This window comes from Podarcis erhardii, assembly GCF_964252035.2.
Source record: "Podarcis erhardii genome assembly, chromosome: 5".
Lineage (NCBI taxonomy): Eukaryota > Metazoa > Chordata > Lepidosauria > Squamata > Lacertidae > Podarcis > Podarcis erhardii.
Genome location: NC_138509.1, coordinates 23,897,271 through 23,916,447, shown reverse-complemented (window position 1 = coordinate 23,916,447; position 19,177 = coordinate 23,897,271). Strand labels below are relative to the sequence as shown.

The 19,177-nt window shown below is 43.0% G+C and overlaps 1 protein-coding gene across 2 annotated transcripts in view; it reads left to right on the top strand.

Moving 5' to 3' along the window:
- The window catches only part of OPN4 (opsin 4), a 42,019-nt gene that overhangs the window by 5,651 nt on the left and 17,191 nt on the right, over positions 1-19,177 (top strand). For both annotated transcript variants that reach the window (XM_081861224.1, XM_081861225.1), the window contains exons 2-6: positions 3,936-4,078; positions 11,164-11,297; positions 11,935-12,138; positions 15,653-15,824; positions 17,920-18,081. In XM_081861224.1, coding sequence (XP_081717350.1) covers positions 3,936-4,078; positions 11,164-11,297; positions 11,935-12,138; positions 15,653-15,824; positions 17,920-18,081 — 815 coding nt within the window. The remainder of the gene's footprint in view (positions 1-3,935; positions 4,079-11,163; positions 11,298-11,934; positions 12,139-15,652; positions 15,825-17,919; positions 18,082-19,177) is intronic.

Sequence of the window (19,177 nt, the reverse complement as noted above, 5' to 3'; positions counted from 1 at the left end):
TCATTCCTTACCTTTAGGCCATGCAGGCCAGAGATTAGAGCAGCATTTTGCCAAAGGCCCCTTCAGACTTGGAGTCAGTCTTGCTCTTTCCTCATGGATTTGTTTTGCATGTGTATAAACATTAGAGCAAGTCTGCTTCTTTCCTTTCTATAGGACTGCTGGACAAGACAGGATATTTGTTTGTTTTCATAGAAAAATGGAGAGACAATCCTGGGCCCTGCCTCCTCTTTGCATGTTGTTAGGTTTAATTAGTTTTCCGCAATTGGTATATTATTTTTAGAAGTCAGCAAATCTCTAACAACAGGATGGTTGCCCGTGAAAAGTAACTTGGCTTGCTCCATAATATTTTCAGGGGATTATATGTCGATATTGGGAAACTGGAGAATGTTCAGTGATGCAAACACAATAGGGTCAGGATATTTTGCAACCATTTCCCTTCTGGCCACTGGATGGATTTGACATTTCATTTTGTGTGCATTAAAAAAATGAAATGGGGGAATATATGCCCAGAAGAGATAAACAAAGATTTTCTTGCTCATGTGATTTAAGCTGCTTTAAAATGCGCAGTTCACTTGTTCAGCAAAGAGCTTTAACATCTGAGAGTGTTGTCATATGCAATTCTGCCTTTTCGTATTTACTGCGTAAATTCTGGATGCTAATGTAGAGCAGCCCAAAGTATATTCCAAGCCTATGTAGGTTTTACAATGGAATTTCAAATGTGGGAGATGGGGGGGGGGGGACCTGATTTAAACTATCACTTATGAAAATGACATCAGGTTTTGGAAATACATCCCCAGTGTGCCAAGGTACACTGATCAGCTTTACTAGATTGTTAAAACTCTGTGTAGTTGTACTTTAAAATTATTTAAAGGTGTATTTGAAGAGTTTTTGCCCCCAATTTTGGTGAATAAGCTCCCAGATCATAGAATAATAGAATCTGAGAGTTGGGAGGGACCCACGGGTCATCTAGTCCAACCCCCTGCAATGCAGGAATCTCAGCTAAAGCATCCAGGACAGATGGCCACCCGACCTCTGCTTAAAAACCTCCAAGGAAGGAGAGTCCACCACCAAACAGCTCTTCCTGTCAGAAAGTTTTTCTGAATGTTTAGTCAGAATCTCCTTTCTTGTAACTTGGAAGCCACTGCCTCAAGTCCTACCCTCAAGAGCAGTAGATAACAATGGGGTGGAGTAGTTGGGTGTTTTGCTTCCAGTCACAGTCAACTCTATGCCTTTGGGATGCTCACAAGCAAAGTACAAAACTAGCAGCCCACTGATGCTGTTTCTCTTCCCACCTTCTGAAATTCCGAGGTAAACTGCCTCTGACTATGGAAGTTCCATTTAGCTATTCGTTGGCCTGACATCTGTGAATTTGTGTAATCTATCCATCTAAGCAACTGACTGTTATCACCCCATCTTGAGGAGTGAATCCAGCAAGTCAAAAGTGCATAGGGAAATGTTCCCTGATACTAAGATGAGGGATTCTATGGAATGCAGATAGAGAGAATTGAGAAGTATAATGATCTGTTGTGACCTCGACGGAAGCGTACAATAGACGAGCCTTCTTGTGTTTTGGCTCATTCCCCCCTCCTTTCCCCCCCCCCTTCCTTCTCCTTCTTTCCTCTTTCTTTTTTCTTTCCCATAATGGCTTATGTTCTATGCTATGTACTTTGATATTGTTTGTAGTTTTTTAGCCTTTTCCATTATTATTATTATCAAGGAGTTTTCTTTTGTGATTTTGGTTGTTTATATTTATCTGTATTTGTTTAAAGCAAAATAAAAAAAATAAAAATAAAAAACTGACTGTTATCACCCCATCTTGAGGAGGGAATCCAACAAGTCAAAAGTGCATTATGCAAAGAAGTCCTTCCTTTGGACTGCCCTGATGCTGTTGCCAGCCAGTTGCATAGAGAGATTCTCATGCCATGAGAAATGTAGAGGAGGGGACTCCTCTGTTACTCTATGCATAAATTTTATAAATACCTGCCTTATCCTAGACCCCCAACTCAAGCACATTATTTCTTCCTCTTCGTCATCTAATGCTTACATTCTAAGCCACAGCTTCTTGGACTCCCAGGATAGGGATCCTGATAGGCTGTCATCGTGCCTGCCTTCCAGCAACTTCAGCAAACTGCTTTCTGTCCTTCTGGAGGTGAGGAAGGACCCCTAAAGGCCTATTTAAAAAAGAACATTCTTTGCATTTTCCTTCATTGTTGTCAGGAGCGATTTGAATTGTGTAGATGTTCCTAAAGAGGAAAACATCTATCTCCAGTTGTTTTCAGTAGCAGCATGAAGCGGGGTTTGGGTTCTTATACTGAAGGTGCTGTTGCTTGAATGCTGCCTTCATGTCCTAGCAATACAATGAAAGTATACTGGCACCAAGTGGCCTGAAGCCTTAGATGCAAGATTCTTTTTGCACCTCATTCTTCAATGGCTTGATGGAACACTTTGGGCTTGATGCTTTTCTGCAATTGATGGTGTTCTTCTGAAGAGTGTGGCATTAAACATAAATGAAATGTGGTGTTTTTGAAGTTCTCTCTCTCTCTCTCTCTCTCTCTCTCACACACACACACACACACAAAAGCAACATTGGCCCGTAAGGGGAAAACAACACCAACTCCAAAATCCACAGTAGGGCAATGCCTTTGTTTTGACCAACCAAAGTGTCACAAGATAGAGAAGTGAGTAAGCTGTCAAGTTTTCTTGTGCTCTTCATCAAACTAGAAGTTACAAAAAGCAGGAGGTGGATGGGAGGCTGCATAGAACTAAAATAATACAGTGGTACCTCGGTTTTTGAACGTCTCTGTTGATGAACATTTTGGTTTTCGAATGACGTAAACCCAGAATTAAATGCTTCAGTTTTCGAACACACCTCGGAAGTCGAACATGAAACACAGCTTCTGCTGAGTGCAAGATCCTGAGGCCTAGCTGTCAGCTATTGTGTTTTCGGTTTTTAAACGTTTCAGAACTTGAATGGTCTTTCGGAATGGATTACGTTCCAAAACTGAGGTACCACTGTATTCCCAAAATCCACAGTTAGGCAAAGCCTTGATTAGGACCAGCCAAAATGTCACATAATAGCAAGCAAGCTTTTGAGTTCTCCAGGACTCTTCATTCATTCATTGAATGGATGGCCTGCTCTTCCTCTCAAGCTGCAAGTTTCAAAAAGCAGGGGGTTAGTTGTGGGGGAATAGGCTGAGTATAGCTAAATTAAGATTTCCAGTGGGTGGATCAGGGATCCCATCCCATGCACAGCTTATTTTCTGTCCCCTTCACTGGGAGTACTGAAATAATTCAAATCCATTTAATTTGAATACATGCAGGTGACAGCTTTTCTTGGCACAGTATTTGAATTACCTGGGTATTATTATTTTTATATCATCATTATCATCACTGAGTAAGCACAGGCATGGAGCTCAATGGATGCTGATTACTACCTTCCTTGGAGCCTTATTTACACCAGATGCTAAAATGTGTGTCATTCCTTCTCCCTAGAGAATCCTGGGAATTGTTTTGCAAGAAGAAGGGTGGCCTAGAGATCCCTGAGTTCTCACAAAATTACAATTTCCAGAATTCTCAGGCGCGGGGAAGATGTATAAAGCTGATATAAGTTTATGGTGTAACTAATACATAAAACAGATCCATGTGTATTCTTTTCTCTTTCGGTGGCAAGGAGGTCCTTTTAGCTTTACTTCCACACAAACTCCCATGCTTTAAAGCTTAGTGAATGCAAACCAAAGCAACTCCGTCATCCATAGTTACAGTGTTTGCATTCGAAAGATGAGCAAATCTGGTTGGAAAATATTCTCTGAAATATTTGTTCCACCCAGATTTTGACTTTCTTCTTTCTCCCCAGGAGACATCGGAATACCTGCCCTTCTGGTGGGTGAAAGACAATGGGGCCTTTGTGAATTTCTGCCATTCTGTTTCCCCTCTAGGAGCTGACGATGCTGAACCCCCCGCACCCTTTCCCAACAGTGGATGTCCCAGCCCACACTCACTATACCATCGGGGCTGTCATTCTCGCAGTGGGGATCATAGGAACTCTTGGTAACCTCCTGGTCATCTTTGCTTTCTGCAGGTATTCAACACAGTTACTTTCTGCTGCACAGTATTCCCCGGGATAGGTTTCCATGCTACCAGCACCAGAGGATGTTGGAATGTATCTAGGAAACAATCCTAGTAGATTGTTGATCCATCTAGTTCAGTAATTTTGAATCTCAACTGGGCACTTTTCTCTTATTGCATTTTGTTCCTTAAACTGTTCTGCATGGTGAGTTCTCAGGAAGCTCTTGAAACGGCGAACTGTATAAACAGTGTGCATTTGTTTGAAGGAAAACAGTTAGGAAAAGAGCCTGAGGAATCAATGTTTCCATTCCAAGACAAACTTAACGGTATTGAAACGAGGTGCCCTTGACAGAAAATTGGTTCTCTGTTGATGCCTACGGAATGTTCCACTATTTTCAAGGCATCTTGATTTGTGTTTCCCTAGTGCTCTTTGTGTGTGTGTGTGTGTGTGTGTGTGTGTGTGTGTGTACACATACATTTATTATACAGGCTTCCTTTCTTAATTGTGCTTTTAAAGGGAATGACAGACGCCTACTATTTCAATGAAGTATTAACCTATATCTGGGCGGTATTGTAGCACCCTGCTTGTGGTTAAAGCTTAGCTGGAATGAAATATTCAATTCAGCAATAGAGAAATTAAAATAATAATTTATTTGTCAGACAAATAAATGATAGGCACAGTGGTATATGGTTACCAAAGCTCTGCTGCCCTTCCAGCCCTGATGGCCAGCACTTATATTTCCTCAGCCCAGCCCCCTTGCTCCTCCTTTGGCTGCCTCTGTCCAATCAGCCTGGTTGAAATTCCTATTGGCTGTTTGCTAGAACCAATCATAAAAGATACACCCATTTCCTATTACCTTTTATGGGAGACAAAGAGCTATATTTCCTTCTATCCATAAATGGCAGACAAGTAGCCATATATCTTACATTTGCCTCAACAAGGCACCTTAATTACCAGATCACCTTTTGCCCCTGTTGCCCCTGCATTCCAAAACAAATGGCTAAAACAAATGGCTCATGGTATTAAATTCTATCTAAACAGAGATCTTGGGTTCACATTCTCACACACCATCAATGAAATAAGAATCTAACATAAGAATCTAACATTTCTTACTTTCTAAATCCTTTGCATAATTACATTAAGCCAACAAATCTCATACATAACATAGATAGCTTTTTAGAAGAAAAGGCCTTTGCAAAGTAAAAAAGGAACTCAGTAAAAAACAGCTTCAAAAGAAACCTCTTCAGTTTACACCCCCCTTTCCCAGCCAGCTGCTTTTCCCATTAGCTCTTCCCAAAATTTATTGCCCTTTAACTCTCTCAATATACCTTAAATCTTAGGAAAATATGGCTAGAGTCTGATGGGAGGCACATGGTATTATTTTCTGTTAAACAATAAATCTTACTATTTACCAACTCTTAATTAGTGTTTTTGCAGCTTGATTGTATTCTGTAATATGTAGGGTCAGTGTAACATTTGCTCCCAGCCTGTAATTCCCTTTTACAACTTTGAGAAACTTGTCTCCTGCTACTGCTATAAATCAGGGGGGCCCTTGTTCAGGAGAGCAGGAAGATAAACAACTGCCAAAGTACTTAGCCAGCTGGTTTCTGCCTGGCATGAAACATACAAACATTTGCAAATATATCTTTAAGCTCATTTTAAAATACAGGCCTTGATCAGATGCCTCAGTATTGCAGAATGCTGGTTGAGGGGTGGGGGGGCTTGTGTAGTTGTGTGATCCTCAATGTGAAAAAAAAATTCCCTCTGTTTGGAAAACTTGATTTCAAGGAGTAATGTCCGAATGCAGCCCTTTTCCTGTCATGATAGCTTTCTACGTGCAGGAAACATGTTTGTATGGCTGGACTCAGTTGTCAGCTATATTCTTAAGGGTTTCAGCTCAGATTAAGGTAAACCACCTCAATGGGAACTAGGCCAGAGGCTGTAGAGAATATTAAACAATGGATATGTCGTGTCAAGATCTCATGAGAGTAAGCCAGGAAAAAGCAACTGTGGCATGGTCTCATTCTAGTAATGGGATTGTGCTTGCTACAACGTGCTTGCTACAACTTGATATTTATTGCTACTGGGGCTCTTCAGTCGCATGCTGCCCAATATCAAGTGGGTCAAATGTGAGCTGGACAAGGTAACTGTTAGGTTGATTTGTAGCTGGTTGGCTGACCAAACCCAAAGAGTGCTAATTAATGGATCGCCGCCATCCTGGGAAAAAGGGACAAGTGGGGTGCCACGGAGTTCTGTCCTGGGCTCGTTTTTTGTTCAACACCTTTATTAATGGCATGGATGAAGGAATTGAAGGGTTGTTCATCAGATTTGCAGATGACACCAAACTGGGAGGGGTAGCTAATGCTGCAGAAGACTCAATGCCACAGGATTCAAGATGACCTTAATGGATAGGAAAATCGGGCCCAAACTAACAAAATGAATCTCAATAGGAACAAATGTCATTTTCTACACTAACCGTATTTTTCCCTCTATAACACGCAGATTTTTTCTCCTAAAAAGGAAGGGGAAATGTCTGTGCGTGTTATAGAGCGAATGTGTGGTCCCTGGAGCCGAAAAATCAGGCAAAAAATCAAATCGCGGCGCTGCACGGAGAAGCGAAACCTGAAAAGAGGAAGTGGCTGCTTTCCTGCATTCTGCCTCAGGGTCTTACTGCCCACCCTTCTCTGTTTCGTTGCTGTGTTTGCTGAAACGGAACAAAGAGCAGGGAAAGCCCCTCCCCTCCAGGCAAGCAGAGGGGAATTCCTCTCTGTGCTGCTGGGGGAGAGGGAGAGAGAGGGGGGAAGGGAGAGAGAGAGGGGGGAGGGGGAGGGAGAGAGAGGGGGGAGAGGGGAGGGAGAGAGAGGGGGGGAGGGAGGGAGGGAGGGAGGGAGGGAGAGAGAGAGAGAGAGAGAGAGAGAGAGAGAGAGAGAGAGAGAGAGAATGTTAAGAAAAATGTAAGATCTGTAACATCAAGGCTCTAACAAATTAATAACCTTTATGTATAAAAGTCAATGTAATTGAAAAATAAGATAAATTGTGGATAAATGGTATCCTATAATTAACCTTTGACAAAAGAAATCTAAAAGATTAAATTTGAGATTTGAATATTGGGAAATTTTAATTAGATAAACTAAATTAAGTTAATAATTTGCTGGTAAAACTTATGAGTCTAGAGAGTAGGAACAAGAGGCGTGAGGAAGTCCAAGGATGTTTATGAAATGATGATATCTGAAATTGATATGTTTTTATATATACTTATTGTCAAACAAAATTTAATAAATATTATTAAAAAATAAATAAATGAGTTAACCTGTTTCTAAGAGAGAGAGAGAGAGAGAGAGAGAGATGGCTGGCTTGGGTGGGGGGAAACTTTTGCCTTTCTTTCCTCCCTCCCGTTAAATCCCTCTCCTGCGTTCTTAGCCAGCTGCTTCTCTGCACACCCCTCTCATGTCCCTTCTTTGTTTTTCCTTCGCTCCCCACTTAAAATGTGGTTACAAAGCATAGATCCACATGGATCCTCAGGATCTTTGCATTGGGTCACCCCAAATTCACCATCAGATCACATAGCATGTCCATGGCTACAGCCTGCAACAAAAAAATCACGCACCCACTGTTGCCTGGGGCTGCAATGGTGCAAAAATGTGGTTACAAAGCATGGATCCACAGGGATTCTCAGGATCTTTGCACTGGGTCACCCCAAATTCACCATCAGATCACATAGCATGTCCATGGCTACAGCCTGCACCAAAAAAATCACGCACCCACTGTTGCCTGGGGCTGCAATGGTGCAAAAATGTGGTTACAAAGCATGGATCCACAGGGATTCTCAGGATCTTTGCACTGGGTCACCCCAAATTCACCATCCGATCACATAGCATGTCCATGGCTACAGCCTGCACCAAAAAAATCACGCACCCACTGTTGCCTGGGGCTGCAATGGTGCAAAAATGTGGTTACAAAGCATGGATCCACAGGGATTCTCAGGATCTTTGCATTGGGGCACCCCAAATTCACCATCCGATCACATAGCATGTCCATGGCTACAGCCTGCAACAAAAAAATCACGCACCCACTGTTGCCTGGGGCTGCAATGGTGCAAAAATGTGGTTACAAAGCATGGATCCACAGGGATTCTCAGGATTTTTGCATTGGGTCACCCCAAATTCACCATCAGATCACATGTCTGTGGCCACAGCATGAAGCCCAAAAATGATACATCCACTGTTTCATTCAGAATGTTTTTTCCCTTGTTTTCCTCCTCTAAAAACGATGTGCGTGTTATGGTCAGGTGCGTGTTATAGAGCGAAAAATACGGTATATTTGTGCAGCTGGTTCTTTCTGTCTAAGATGGGTGACATCCAACTTGCGAGTAGTACATGTGGAAAGGATCTGGGGTTCTTAGTAGACCACAAGCTTAACATGAGTCAACAGTGTGATGCAGTGGCAAAAAAAAAAAAAGCTTGTGCCATTCTAAGCTGCATAGACAGAAGTATAGTGTCTCAGTCAAGGGAAATAATAGTACCACTCTATTCTGTTTGGTCAGACCAAACCTGGAGTACTGTGTCTCATTCTGGGCGCCACCATTTAAAAAGGATATTGACAAACTGGAACTGGAAAGGAGGGTGACCAAGATGATCAAGGGTGTAGAAACCAAGCCTTATGAGGAATGGTTAAGGAACTGTGTGTGTTTAACTTAGAAAAGAGAAGATGGAGAGGAGATATGATAGTCACCTTCAAATATCTAAAGGGTTGTCACATGGAAGATGGAGCAAGGCTGTTTTCTTCTGATCCGGAGGTTTTCTCATGAACCAATGGCTTCAAGTTACAAGAAAGGAGATTCCGACTAAATGTCAGGAAGAACTTTCTGACAGGAAGAGCTGTTTGACAGTGGAACAGACTCCCTCAGAAAGTGGTGGACTATCCTTCCTGGGAGATTTAAAGCAGAGGTTGGACGGCCATCTGTTATGGATGCTTTAGCTGGAATTCCTGCATTGCAGGGGGTTGAACTAGATGACCTTTGAAGTACCTTCCAACACTACATTTCTATGGGTGCCAAGGGTGCTGGGTCAGAGTTCAAGAGCAAGAGTTTCAGGACCATGGCCAGCACTCTTACAGCAGGGAGAAAATTGCCTAAGCACAAGCTTGGTGCAACTGCTAGACACAGGGCTCGGCAAGGCTTACCGGGCATGGGCCGGATCACTCCCGCGTAGATCCTCCATGGGCCAGGCCAGCGCAGCGCCAGAAATCACACCTGCGCAGAAACGATTTTCGGCATCTGGGCATGCGCAGAAGCAATTTCTGGTGCCGCGGACATGCGCAGACACAATTTACAGCATCTGCACATGCGCAGAAGTGATTTCCGGAGCCACGGAAGAGAGTCCCCGAGCCACGCTCTGCCAGTTTGGTGCAGCGTGCAGGGACTCGCCAAGCAGACAGCTCGGTTCGAGGAGTGGCTCATGGGCCAGTTAAACGGCCTCTGCGGGCCGCTTCCGGCCCATGGGCCACAGGTTGGGGACCCCTGTGCTAGAGCATTGTATTCTGTTCTCAAGGGTCCACTGAAGGCTTATGGGTAGTTAGACAAGCATCCTTTGGTGCTCCTTTCAGGCTGTGAGGTTTGGGGTTTCAGAGACTTGGTCCATGGATACTACCTTGATCCTTGAAGGAGTCATTAGAGCATTCCTTGGAGTCCATAGATGAAGGTACATCCTTGGTGTTTGTGGGATGAGGTGTGGAATCTGGTGACACACCAGGTCTACCCAGGATGAGCTAGGTGTGCATCCATTTCCACCTTGGTGCTATGACTGCTCAGGAATTGAGGACTCAGAGTCTGGGGCCATGACATTTCCTCCTTGTTTTTTCCCCTCAAATAGTGTAGGTTGCCAGCAGAATAAAGTAAAAGATGAGACCTTCTGCAGTTATTAATTTTGCTGGTGATTAAAACACACACAAAACCATTGAATCTAATCCCTGTATTTGGAAACTGCTGCTAATCTGGCCAGCAGTGGAAAATGGCCTCCCTATACAATATGACCCAGATGCAGAAAATCCATAGTACATCTGCTTTAATTTCCCATTAATCACCAGCAGCGGAGAAATGTAGGACAGAACGTTCAGAGAGGCGGGCATTCTATTTGTGTCACTGGGCTAGTGGTGAAAGCCTGTCCATGTGCGCCACTCTGTTGTCAATAGTTGACCACTACCAACTGGTGGCCCTACCAAATTTTACAGCACCACCCTTTCACTTGTAGCTCAATATTATCTATACTGGCTGGGAGTGGTTCTCCGAGGCTTCAGCCATGGGACATTCCCGGCCCTACATGGAGAGGTTGAACAGGGGATTGAACCTGCAACCTCTTCCATGGAAAGCAGATGCTCTACGAATGAGCTAGGGACCTTCCTTTGCACATATCTTGCAAATATACCTATTTGTAGGCAATGCTCTGCCTGAATGCATTTCTCTATAACTGGGAAGGCTGTACTGATAGATGAAAGCCTGTGTCTTGGGAAGCCCTCACTCGTGATCATCTCAGTTGCCTTGGTAAAATCTACCTCAGACCTTTGGGCCAATATCTTCAGAATACAGAAGCACCCCAGAACACAAAAGTTGGCTACCCCTGCTGTAAAGAAGGGGCTCAAATTCAATTTGTGGTGTGTGTGTGTGTGTGTGTGTGTGTGTGTGTGTGTGTGAAAATATGAATCTGCCCACACTGGTAACTTAAGTTGCTTACCTTTTTCTTTTTGTCTTGCTCCTTGTTTTGAACATCTTAGTCTGTACTGTACATTTAAAGCAGTGTCATACCACTTTAAATAATCATGGCTTCCTCCAAAGAATTATGGGAAATGTCATTTCTTATGGGTGAAGAGAGTTGTTAACCCTGAGCTACAATTCCCAGAGCTCCCTGGGAAGAGGATTTACTGTTAAACCACTCTGAGGTGGAGCTCTGTGAGGGAATGAGGCCTCTTAACAAACAACAGTCCCAAGGATTCTTTGAGGAGGTCGTGTGGTGCGACACCGCTTTCAAATGTAAGGTGCAGATGAGGCCGTAGCCCTGACACCCTCTTAAGAGTTACTTGCATTCTCCTCTCTTCTCTCACAGGAGCAGAGGCCTTCGGACTCCCGCCAACATGTTCATTATCAACCTGGCTGTTAGTGATTTCCTAATGGCCGTCACCCAGTGTCCAGTTTTCTTCACCAGCAGTCTCAACAAACGATGGGTATTTGGTGAAAAGGGTATGTTAGAAACAGATTGTCCCCCGAATCATTTAGACTGAACAGGCTGGCTTAGAAGTTTATCAGATTGCCAGTGGGACTGCTGTTGTTGTTGTTTTTAATCAACTGTCACTGAAGACTTAACAAGGAATTTATAATAGTTTGTTGATGGATTCCCAATTTTTCGCACACCCTGCCTCTTTGGTCAAGAAAAGCCATTTTTGGGACTTGAAGGTGGTGTTCCCTTTGCTGTTGTAACCTGATGAGGAGGAGGAGGAGGAGGAGGATGACTAATATTGCCCCAGCCACTCTGGGTGGCTTCCATTAAATATTTCTTATATTCCACCCATTATATTGGGGGAAATTGCTTTGCAGAAATTCTCTACATTAGTGAAAATTGCTTCCCAACAAGTGCATACTAGGAGAAAATAATCTCAAATGCTTCAAATCTCAAATGAGAACTTAAAATAATCATCATCACCTTGAAATGGTGTGGAAATGTGGATATGTGAATTTAAAGCAAGAGAAACAGAAAACAGAGAGAAATCGAAATGGCGAATAAGTCCCTTCCTACCCTCACCGTGTATATGATTAAATCAAGTAAAACAAGTGTGCATTTTGATTTGCCTGCTAACTCTGTTGTGCTCTTTCTGGAAAGGTTGCGAGCTGTACGCTTTCTGCGGAGCGCTTTTCGGCATCGCTTCCATGATCACTCTAACAGTGATAGCCCTGGACAGGTACTTTGTGATTACGCGACCCTTGGCTTCCATTGGAGTAATGTCTAAGAAGAAAGCTTTGCTAATCCTGTTAGGAGTCTGGCTGTATTCCTTAGCATGGAGCCTTCCTCCCTTCTTTGGATGGAGTAAGTGAGACAGAATTTTTTAAAATCTGATTACTTGATACTGAGAGGAAAAGCAGGAATTTATAGAATGGGCCTTTTAGAGCTTGTGACATATGAAAGAGGCTTTACATATTTAACAGGAAGAAATTCTCTGTAAGGGAGACGGGTTCGGAGCAAACAAATCTCTAAGACATATAACCAAGGGAAAAAGCTTTGTAGTGCTTACGGTCCGTTCAATTACATTGCAGTGACGCCTGTGCTGGGAAACTCATTAGCGAATTACAGAGAAAAGAGGAGATAAAATCAGGGATGAAAAATAATGGGGGGGGCATCTTGCATAACATTTGCATAACCTTCTGCATTCAAGCTGAGCTGAACAGCATAAATAATAGGCATGAATAAATACAGGATATTTTCCTGATTTTCATATAGATTCATTGTTCACAATGGGGGCCATACTGAAAGCCTTGATGACATGGAATAGTGTGTGTGTTTGATCCAGTTCCCAACATTTTACTACTTTGCTGTGCTCTAAGGTTAAGTTTTCACAGTGTGTCAAAGAGATGGGGTGCTAGGTGCAAGTATATGGGAGGGGGCAGTAAAATTGAATATTCATTGCCTCCCCCCCCCCCGGGTGTTAATTTGGAGATCCAATCAGTGTTAGGGTTGACCGGGCCAATGCACTACTGTTAATTGGGTCCTCTAATCAAAGTTCAAATTGCTCGTTAGCAACCCAGTGAGACAGGGAGTAGAGCATAGACAGAAATAAGAAACTCAGAATTGTAACTGAAACAGCTCTGTTGGTTTGTTGATGTGCAATGTGCCGTTCAAAGCATATTGCTATCTTCATGTGAAAGAGAATGATGTTCTGAGCTTTTAATCAAAACATAGCAGCATGAGGCAATAAAGCGCATAGCAAATAATATGGAGTAGAAATAACATGAGGATAACATTGTAATAGGTTTTACAGGGCAATCAGAGCTTGTTTCCTAACCTAATTGAAGAGTTGGCCTGCTAATTCCCTCCAATCCATCTAGTTGTGAAACAGAATTTCCATACCATATTATAATTTACATAGTATTTCAGAATAAAGTCCACAGTTGGGAGGGAGCACATGGAAAATAGCTAGAATCAGGTGTGCTTTGCACTATCAGCACATGTTTATTGACAGATGTGCCTTTTTGCCCAGGTCTTTGACTGAGTGGACATCTTCCCCCATCCTACGTTGCTGTGCATTGCATTTCTGTGTTGCTGCTTTGTTGTTCTGATATTGGTTGTGTTTGTGGGTTTTATTTTATGATTTTAATTGTACATTGTACTCATTTGAATTGTTATGTTTCTGTATCCTTCCTTGGGACTATTTGGTGATGGGTGGTGTTATGTACTGAAGTTCTCACCCTGGGCCAGCAGGGGGATACTGTAGATAGTTATGCAAATAAGGGATCAAAAGTGACATTCAGTGATTGGATAGTTTTAGAAAGTTGTTACAGTAACGTTGTACTGGAGCTCTATATAAGCAGGCTGACTGAACCCTTCAGTTCAGTTCTGTCCTGGCCTGTGAATAAACAAAAGCTGTTTGGAGAATCGCTGTGTCGTCTGATATGTTCACCCACAACTTAACAGGTGGGCTGTTACTACAAATAATCATAATCATAATAAGCTTAAGAGTTTACTAGTTTACTTGTTTACTACTGTTACCTCTGCTCTGGGAAAACAGGAGTGGTGCAGGCAGACTCTGAGGACATCTCAGCTCAGAGCGAACATTCTTGCATGGGGAGGAGGGCTATGGAATACTTTGCTGCAGCAACTGCAGTCTTCTTGGAGTGCCAAATGGTGGAGATTGATTCGTTGGCCAATGATGACCTGCAAATCTCCTGCCCTTCCTGTCATGTCACCTGTGGCAAAGCTCTCTGTGTGGCTAACAAGCTGACCAGGGCTGAGGCCTCATGAAAACCAACTCAATATGCGTTATCCATGCAAGATGCACCAGAAGCAAATTTCAGTTGCTTTGACAAGAGACTCTTTCGTTTCACGAATAGCTTAAGAGGGCAATATGAGAAAGCTCACTTCAAAAAGAGGCACAATTTGATGAGACAGAATAATCACTTACAGAGTATTAGAATCACTGGTTTATAATTAGATTCTCATTGTATCCAAAATATGCACTCTCACGGGACCAATAGGGAACGCTGGGCTCAACATCTGGTGTGACATTTCCCAAAGCAGAAATGATAGAAGTTATTGGTAGGAATGCTGGGAATCGCCGAGGCTACAGCAGTTTAATGTCCACAGTTAATTGCATTCCTACACAACATCCATCAGGAGAATAGTTCCTATTTCTTTTGTGTTTCTTTAAAAACAATGTTTATTTAACCGCAAACTTAATTATATGTACCAAATTAATTTCTATTCTGCTGGTGGTTTTAGCGAGAGCTTTAATAATCTGTTTCATCTTGTGCTTGGTCACAAGAGGTATGGTTCTTTTTAGCCAACAAGAGGAGATGTGTTAGTTGTTCATCAAAGCCTATCAAATAAACCTCCTCCCATTAGCAGCAGGGAATAGCGAGGTGTCAGTCTGCACAATCTAGCTTGTGGCCAGAGCAAGGCTGATAAATTAAAAACCATCTCTGTAATGGGACACCAGGAGTCTTCTAGGAGCTGAAGCAAGGAGAGGACAATGTCAGATCTGAGCTGCACTGAACTTGTTTACACTGTAACACAAATTCATAATGGACCAGTATTATTGTCTTTATTCAGTTTCAGGATATTAATCACCTCAGTGCAATAGCTTGCATCCTAAGGTGCTCTTCCATAAGTGGAAGTCTCTTGTGCAAGCACAACTCACTTGCACATGTGCAGCATAATGGTGATTTTCACTATTCCCTTCCTAAGGAAACTGCCTTATACAGAGACATGTAGTCTTGGTCCACCCAGCTCAGTATTAGCTATTGCTGATCTGCAACTCAGGAAAACAGTTCATGGATCCAATAAGGTGGTCTGTAGTCCACAAAAACGTAAAGGTAAAGGGACCCCTGACCATTAGGTCCAGTTGTGACCGACTCTGGGGTTGTAGCGCTCATCTCGCTTTATTGGCCGAGGGAGCTGGCGTACAGCTTCCAGGTCATGTGGCCAGCATGACTAAGCCGCTTCTGGCGAACCAGAGCAGTGCACGGAAATGCCGTTTACCTTCCCGCCGGAGTGGTACCTATTTATCTACTTGCACTTCGACGTGCTTTTGAACTGCTAGGTTAGCAGGAACTGTCTGTAGTCTGTTTGTCTGTAGTCCACAAAAACGTAGTCCAGAATAAATTTGCTAGTTGTTAAATTGCCACACGATTACGCGGCAATGAATCCTATGAGTTAACTACAAACTTTCTAAAGCAAGCCAGCAAAAGGCTACCCTCTGAAATGTGGTTTACAACATTATTGCACAGATTTAGTAAGCTTGAAATAAAATTTCTGATTACATTTTAAATTTAAGTTCCAATAACTTTTGGAGGGAAAGCTTATTTTATCCCCCTGTCTTTCTGCTAAGGTGCTTATGTTCCGGAAGGCCTCCTGACATCTTGCTCCTGGGATTATATTACCTTCACCCCATCGGTCCGTGCCTACACAATGCTCCTCTTTTGCTTTGTGTTCTTCATTCCCCTAATTGCCATCATATACAGCTATTTCTTCATTTTCAGAGCCATCCGGAATACAAACAGGTGAGTCACGCATGTGCTTCCCATTGTTTGCGTTAGTGGAAGGTTAGGGTTGTCCCCCACCCCCTTCCCCCCAAAGTTGTGACCTCCAGCCAGTAGGAAACAAAACAGGAACATGAAGTGCAGGCAAAAACGGCTGTAGATTCTGCACCATGTTCCCACATCATTTTGATAGGCACTTAGATCAGATTTCAGAGAGATATTAGGGTGTCTGATTTGGAGAATAGCTCCATGAATTATCCGAGGATTGGAACAGACAGAGACGAATCAGATTTTACTTGAGTCTAATTTACAAAGATGAATGAGAACCAGGGTTACAATTAAGAACTGACATGATGTATTGGATGGAAGATAAATCTGATTCAGAGCTGTTGGTACTCTTTGCTTTAAAACGAACATGGAAAGCAAAATTCTGCAACCTGTATAAATTCTGCCAACAGTTATTTCCCTTCATTTGTGTCTGTCGCCCTTTCCCATCTTTTTTTATTAGATTTTATTTAATGTATTCTTTTGAAAGCACTTAGTGGTGGGTTAGATCCAGACTCCCTTGATGCTTGGAGCACACTGGTTGAGAAATCCTATTGATTACAGTGGGTCTACTCTAAAGCATCATTATTAGTCCAGTTTGCCTCCATTTTCATAGTTTGCACAATTTGTTCTGCTTCTGTTGAGAGCTGTCTTGGAGAATCCTTCCCCAGGATTGATAGGCACAGGAAGGAATGAGGAACATGTGTGGTCATCTACAGGAATCAGAATCATCAAGAACCTGGATAGCTCAGTTGGTTAGAATGTGGTGCTGATAATGCCAAGGTTGCAGGTTTGATCCCTGTATGGGGCAGCTGCATATTCCTGCATTGCAGGGGGTTGGACCAGATGATCCTCAGGGTCCCTTCCAACTCTATGATTGTTATTCTATAGAATTGTAGAGTTGGAAGGGACCATGAGGGTCATGTAGTCCAACCCCATGCAATGCAGGAATCTTTTGCCCAGAATGGGGCTTGAACCCACAACTCTGAGATTAAGAGTTTCATACTCTACCAACTGTGCTATCCCACTTAATAAGAAATGACACCTGCATTTTTGTTGCATAAAGCTGAAGATGGGGAGAAGGTGTGTTAAGTGAAAAAAGAATGATACAGGTGGAAGGGAGGGTAGAAGTTTGACACCTTTGCAGCATGATCAGATTAAAAATGGCATTGCATGCACACTGCACTCTCCGTATGAGGGGTATACACAATGGGCAGTTCTACACTGCAGGCTTAAACCTCACTGAAAATCTCTTGCCCTGAAGAAGTTGTGAAATGTAGTTTTTTTTTTGAAGGTGCCAATATTAGAGATCTCTGGCACCCTCATTGTCTCAGAGCTGTAATTCTTAGGGTCCCTTTATTGGTAACGATAACAAATCAACATCTCTGAAACAGTTTTGAGCTTGTATTGATGGATGAGCCTGGCAAGATAATGAAGGTTTTGGCAGCACATGCCGAAGATTTGAATTTTTCACGCCCGATTTACCAGCTGCTTCTTGTGGATGAGAATCTTGTGACTGATTATATTGGGGAAAGAAAACCACATGCTTGCACTCAAAGATCCACATGCAGAAGCACTCTCATATAATTGGAGTTTGTGATTTTGCCCCCAATGCAGCTCCCTCCATCATGTTGCATTCTGCTCCAGAGCAGAAGAAGGAGGGACCATAATGGCTCAGTGCAGATGTGCTTTGCCTGTGGGAGGTTCAAAGTTCAAAGTTCAAAGGTAAAATATCAAAAAGCTGATGATGGGAAGGAGCCCAGCCTGAGACTCTGCAGAGCCACCAAAACAGTCAGAGACAACACTGAGTTTGATGCACTGGCTTGGCTCAGTACAAGTTGGCTTCCTGTGTTGAGAGCCCCTAACCCTCCCAAATGGCTTTTCAGGGACTGCTGAAGCTGCATCTGTGAGAAGGGCAAATTGACAACACAAACATATCTATGTGCTTCCATTCATGAAAGTGGACCTTTGGATATCAATGGCGTTGACCCAGTAATAAATAAACAAGTGGCATTCTGCGTAAGCAGACCTCACTTTTGTTCCTTCATTCATGTTTTGTTCTTTTCCTCAGGGCTGTTCAAACCATCAGTTCAGATGGTACAAAAGAATCTCAAAGGCTGTCCCAGAGGATGACGAATGAATGGAAAATGGCCAAAGTAGCCCTGGTTATCATCTTGCTTTATGTCCTCTCCTGGTCTCCATATTCAATGGTAGCTTTGCTGGCTTTTGCAGGGTAATCAAAAAATCTTGTTATGTCTGCAAGGGGCCTGGGTGAAATGAAATGAGAACAGAAACAGTGAATGAAGCACACCACAAATGGCCAACCAATGATTCCAGGTGCTTGACTGCAGGAAGTTCCTTATATTCGGCAGCCGTAACCAAAGTAGGGGAGATGATAAATGTGGCATGTGTTGGTCACCCAACTCCCAGTAGACACATCTTATAGACACATTTTTTTAGATTTACCTGGAATTGAGGATATTGGCCAGTGCAGACATGCAAAAAAACAAACAAACCCCGAACCTAAACTTTCTCCACATGATGCCACCCATTCCACCATCCTCAGGGATGCTCTGACATGGAGACTGTAACACAGATAAAGTCATAGCTACCTAGGGGGGAAATCCCACATTATTAATGACTGAAAAAGATGCTGTTGTTGTGGCTGCAGAAATCATCTCCAGAAAGCTCAAATCATATCTGTGGATGACTCTTGAAGCTGGCTTGGAAGTTTCAACCGGGGCAGAACTCTGTAACTCAGTTTCTGATCAGAGCAAAACAAAATAAATGTATCTCCAGCTTAAGCTCAGGAATGTTGGCTGGCTGATGCTTGTTTCAGCTTTGGGGAGGAATGCCAGGATATTAGTTCCATAAATAGACAAGCTGGAGTTTGGCTTCACTGCTGCCATAAGTTCCTTATGGTCCTCCTTCTCTGAGATCACAGGAAAGGTTTTTGCCTGGTCATCCATCCACCTCTCCTTCAGGCATGGAACCCCTAGTGGCACACAGGTTGTTCCACCCAGACACTAACCATATCCAGACTTGCTGTACTTCAGTGATATGGTGGCCTTATGTGCCTTCATATCACTGTCCCCCAGTAAGATTAGAAAAGGTCATGGCTGCCTCCTCTTCATCATTCATACACCATGGAACAGCTTACCAGTGGAAAGCCACATGACCAGATCCATAGCACTTCTTAGCTAACAAGTGAAGATGCTCTCATTTCAAAACGCATTTGCTACCAAGGCAGATGCTGCTGATTCCACTTGTTGTTGGGCATTCCTTCCTGCTCTTCCTGCTTTTACTCCAGCTGCCACTTTTTCTGTTGA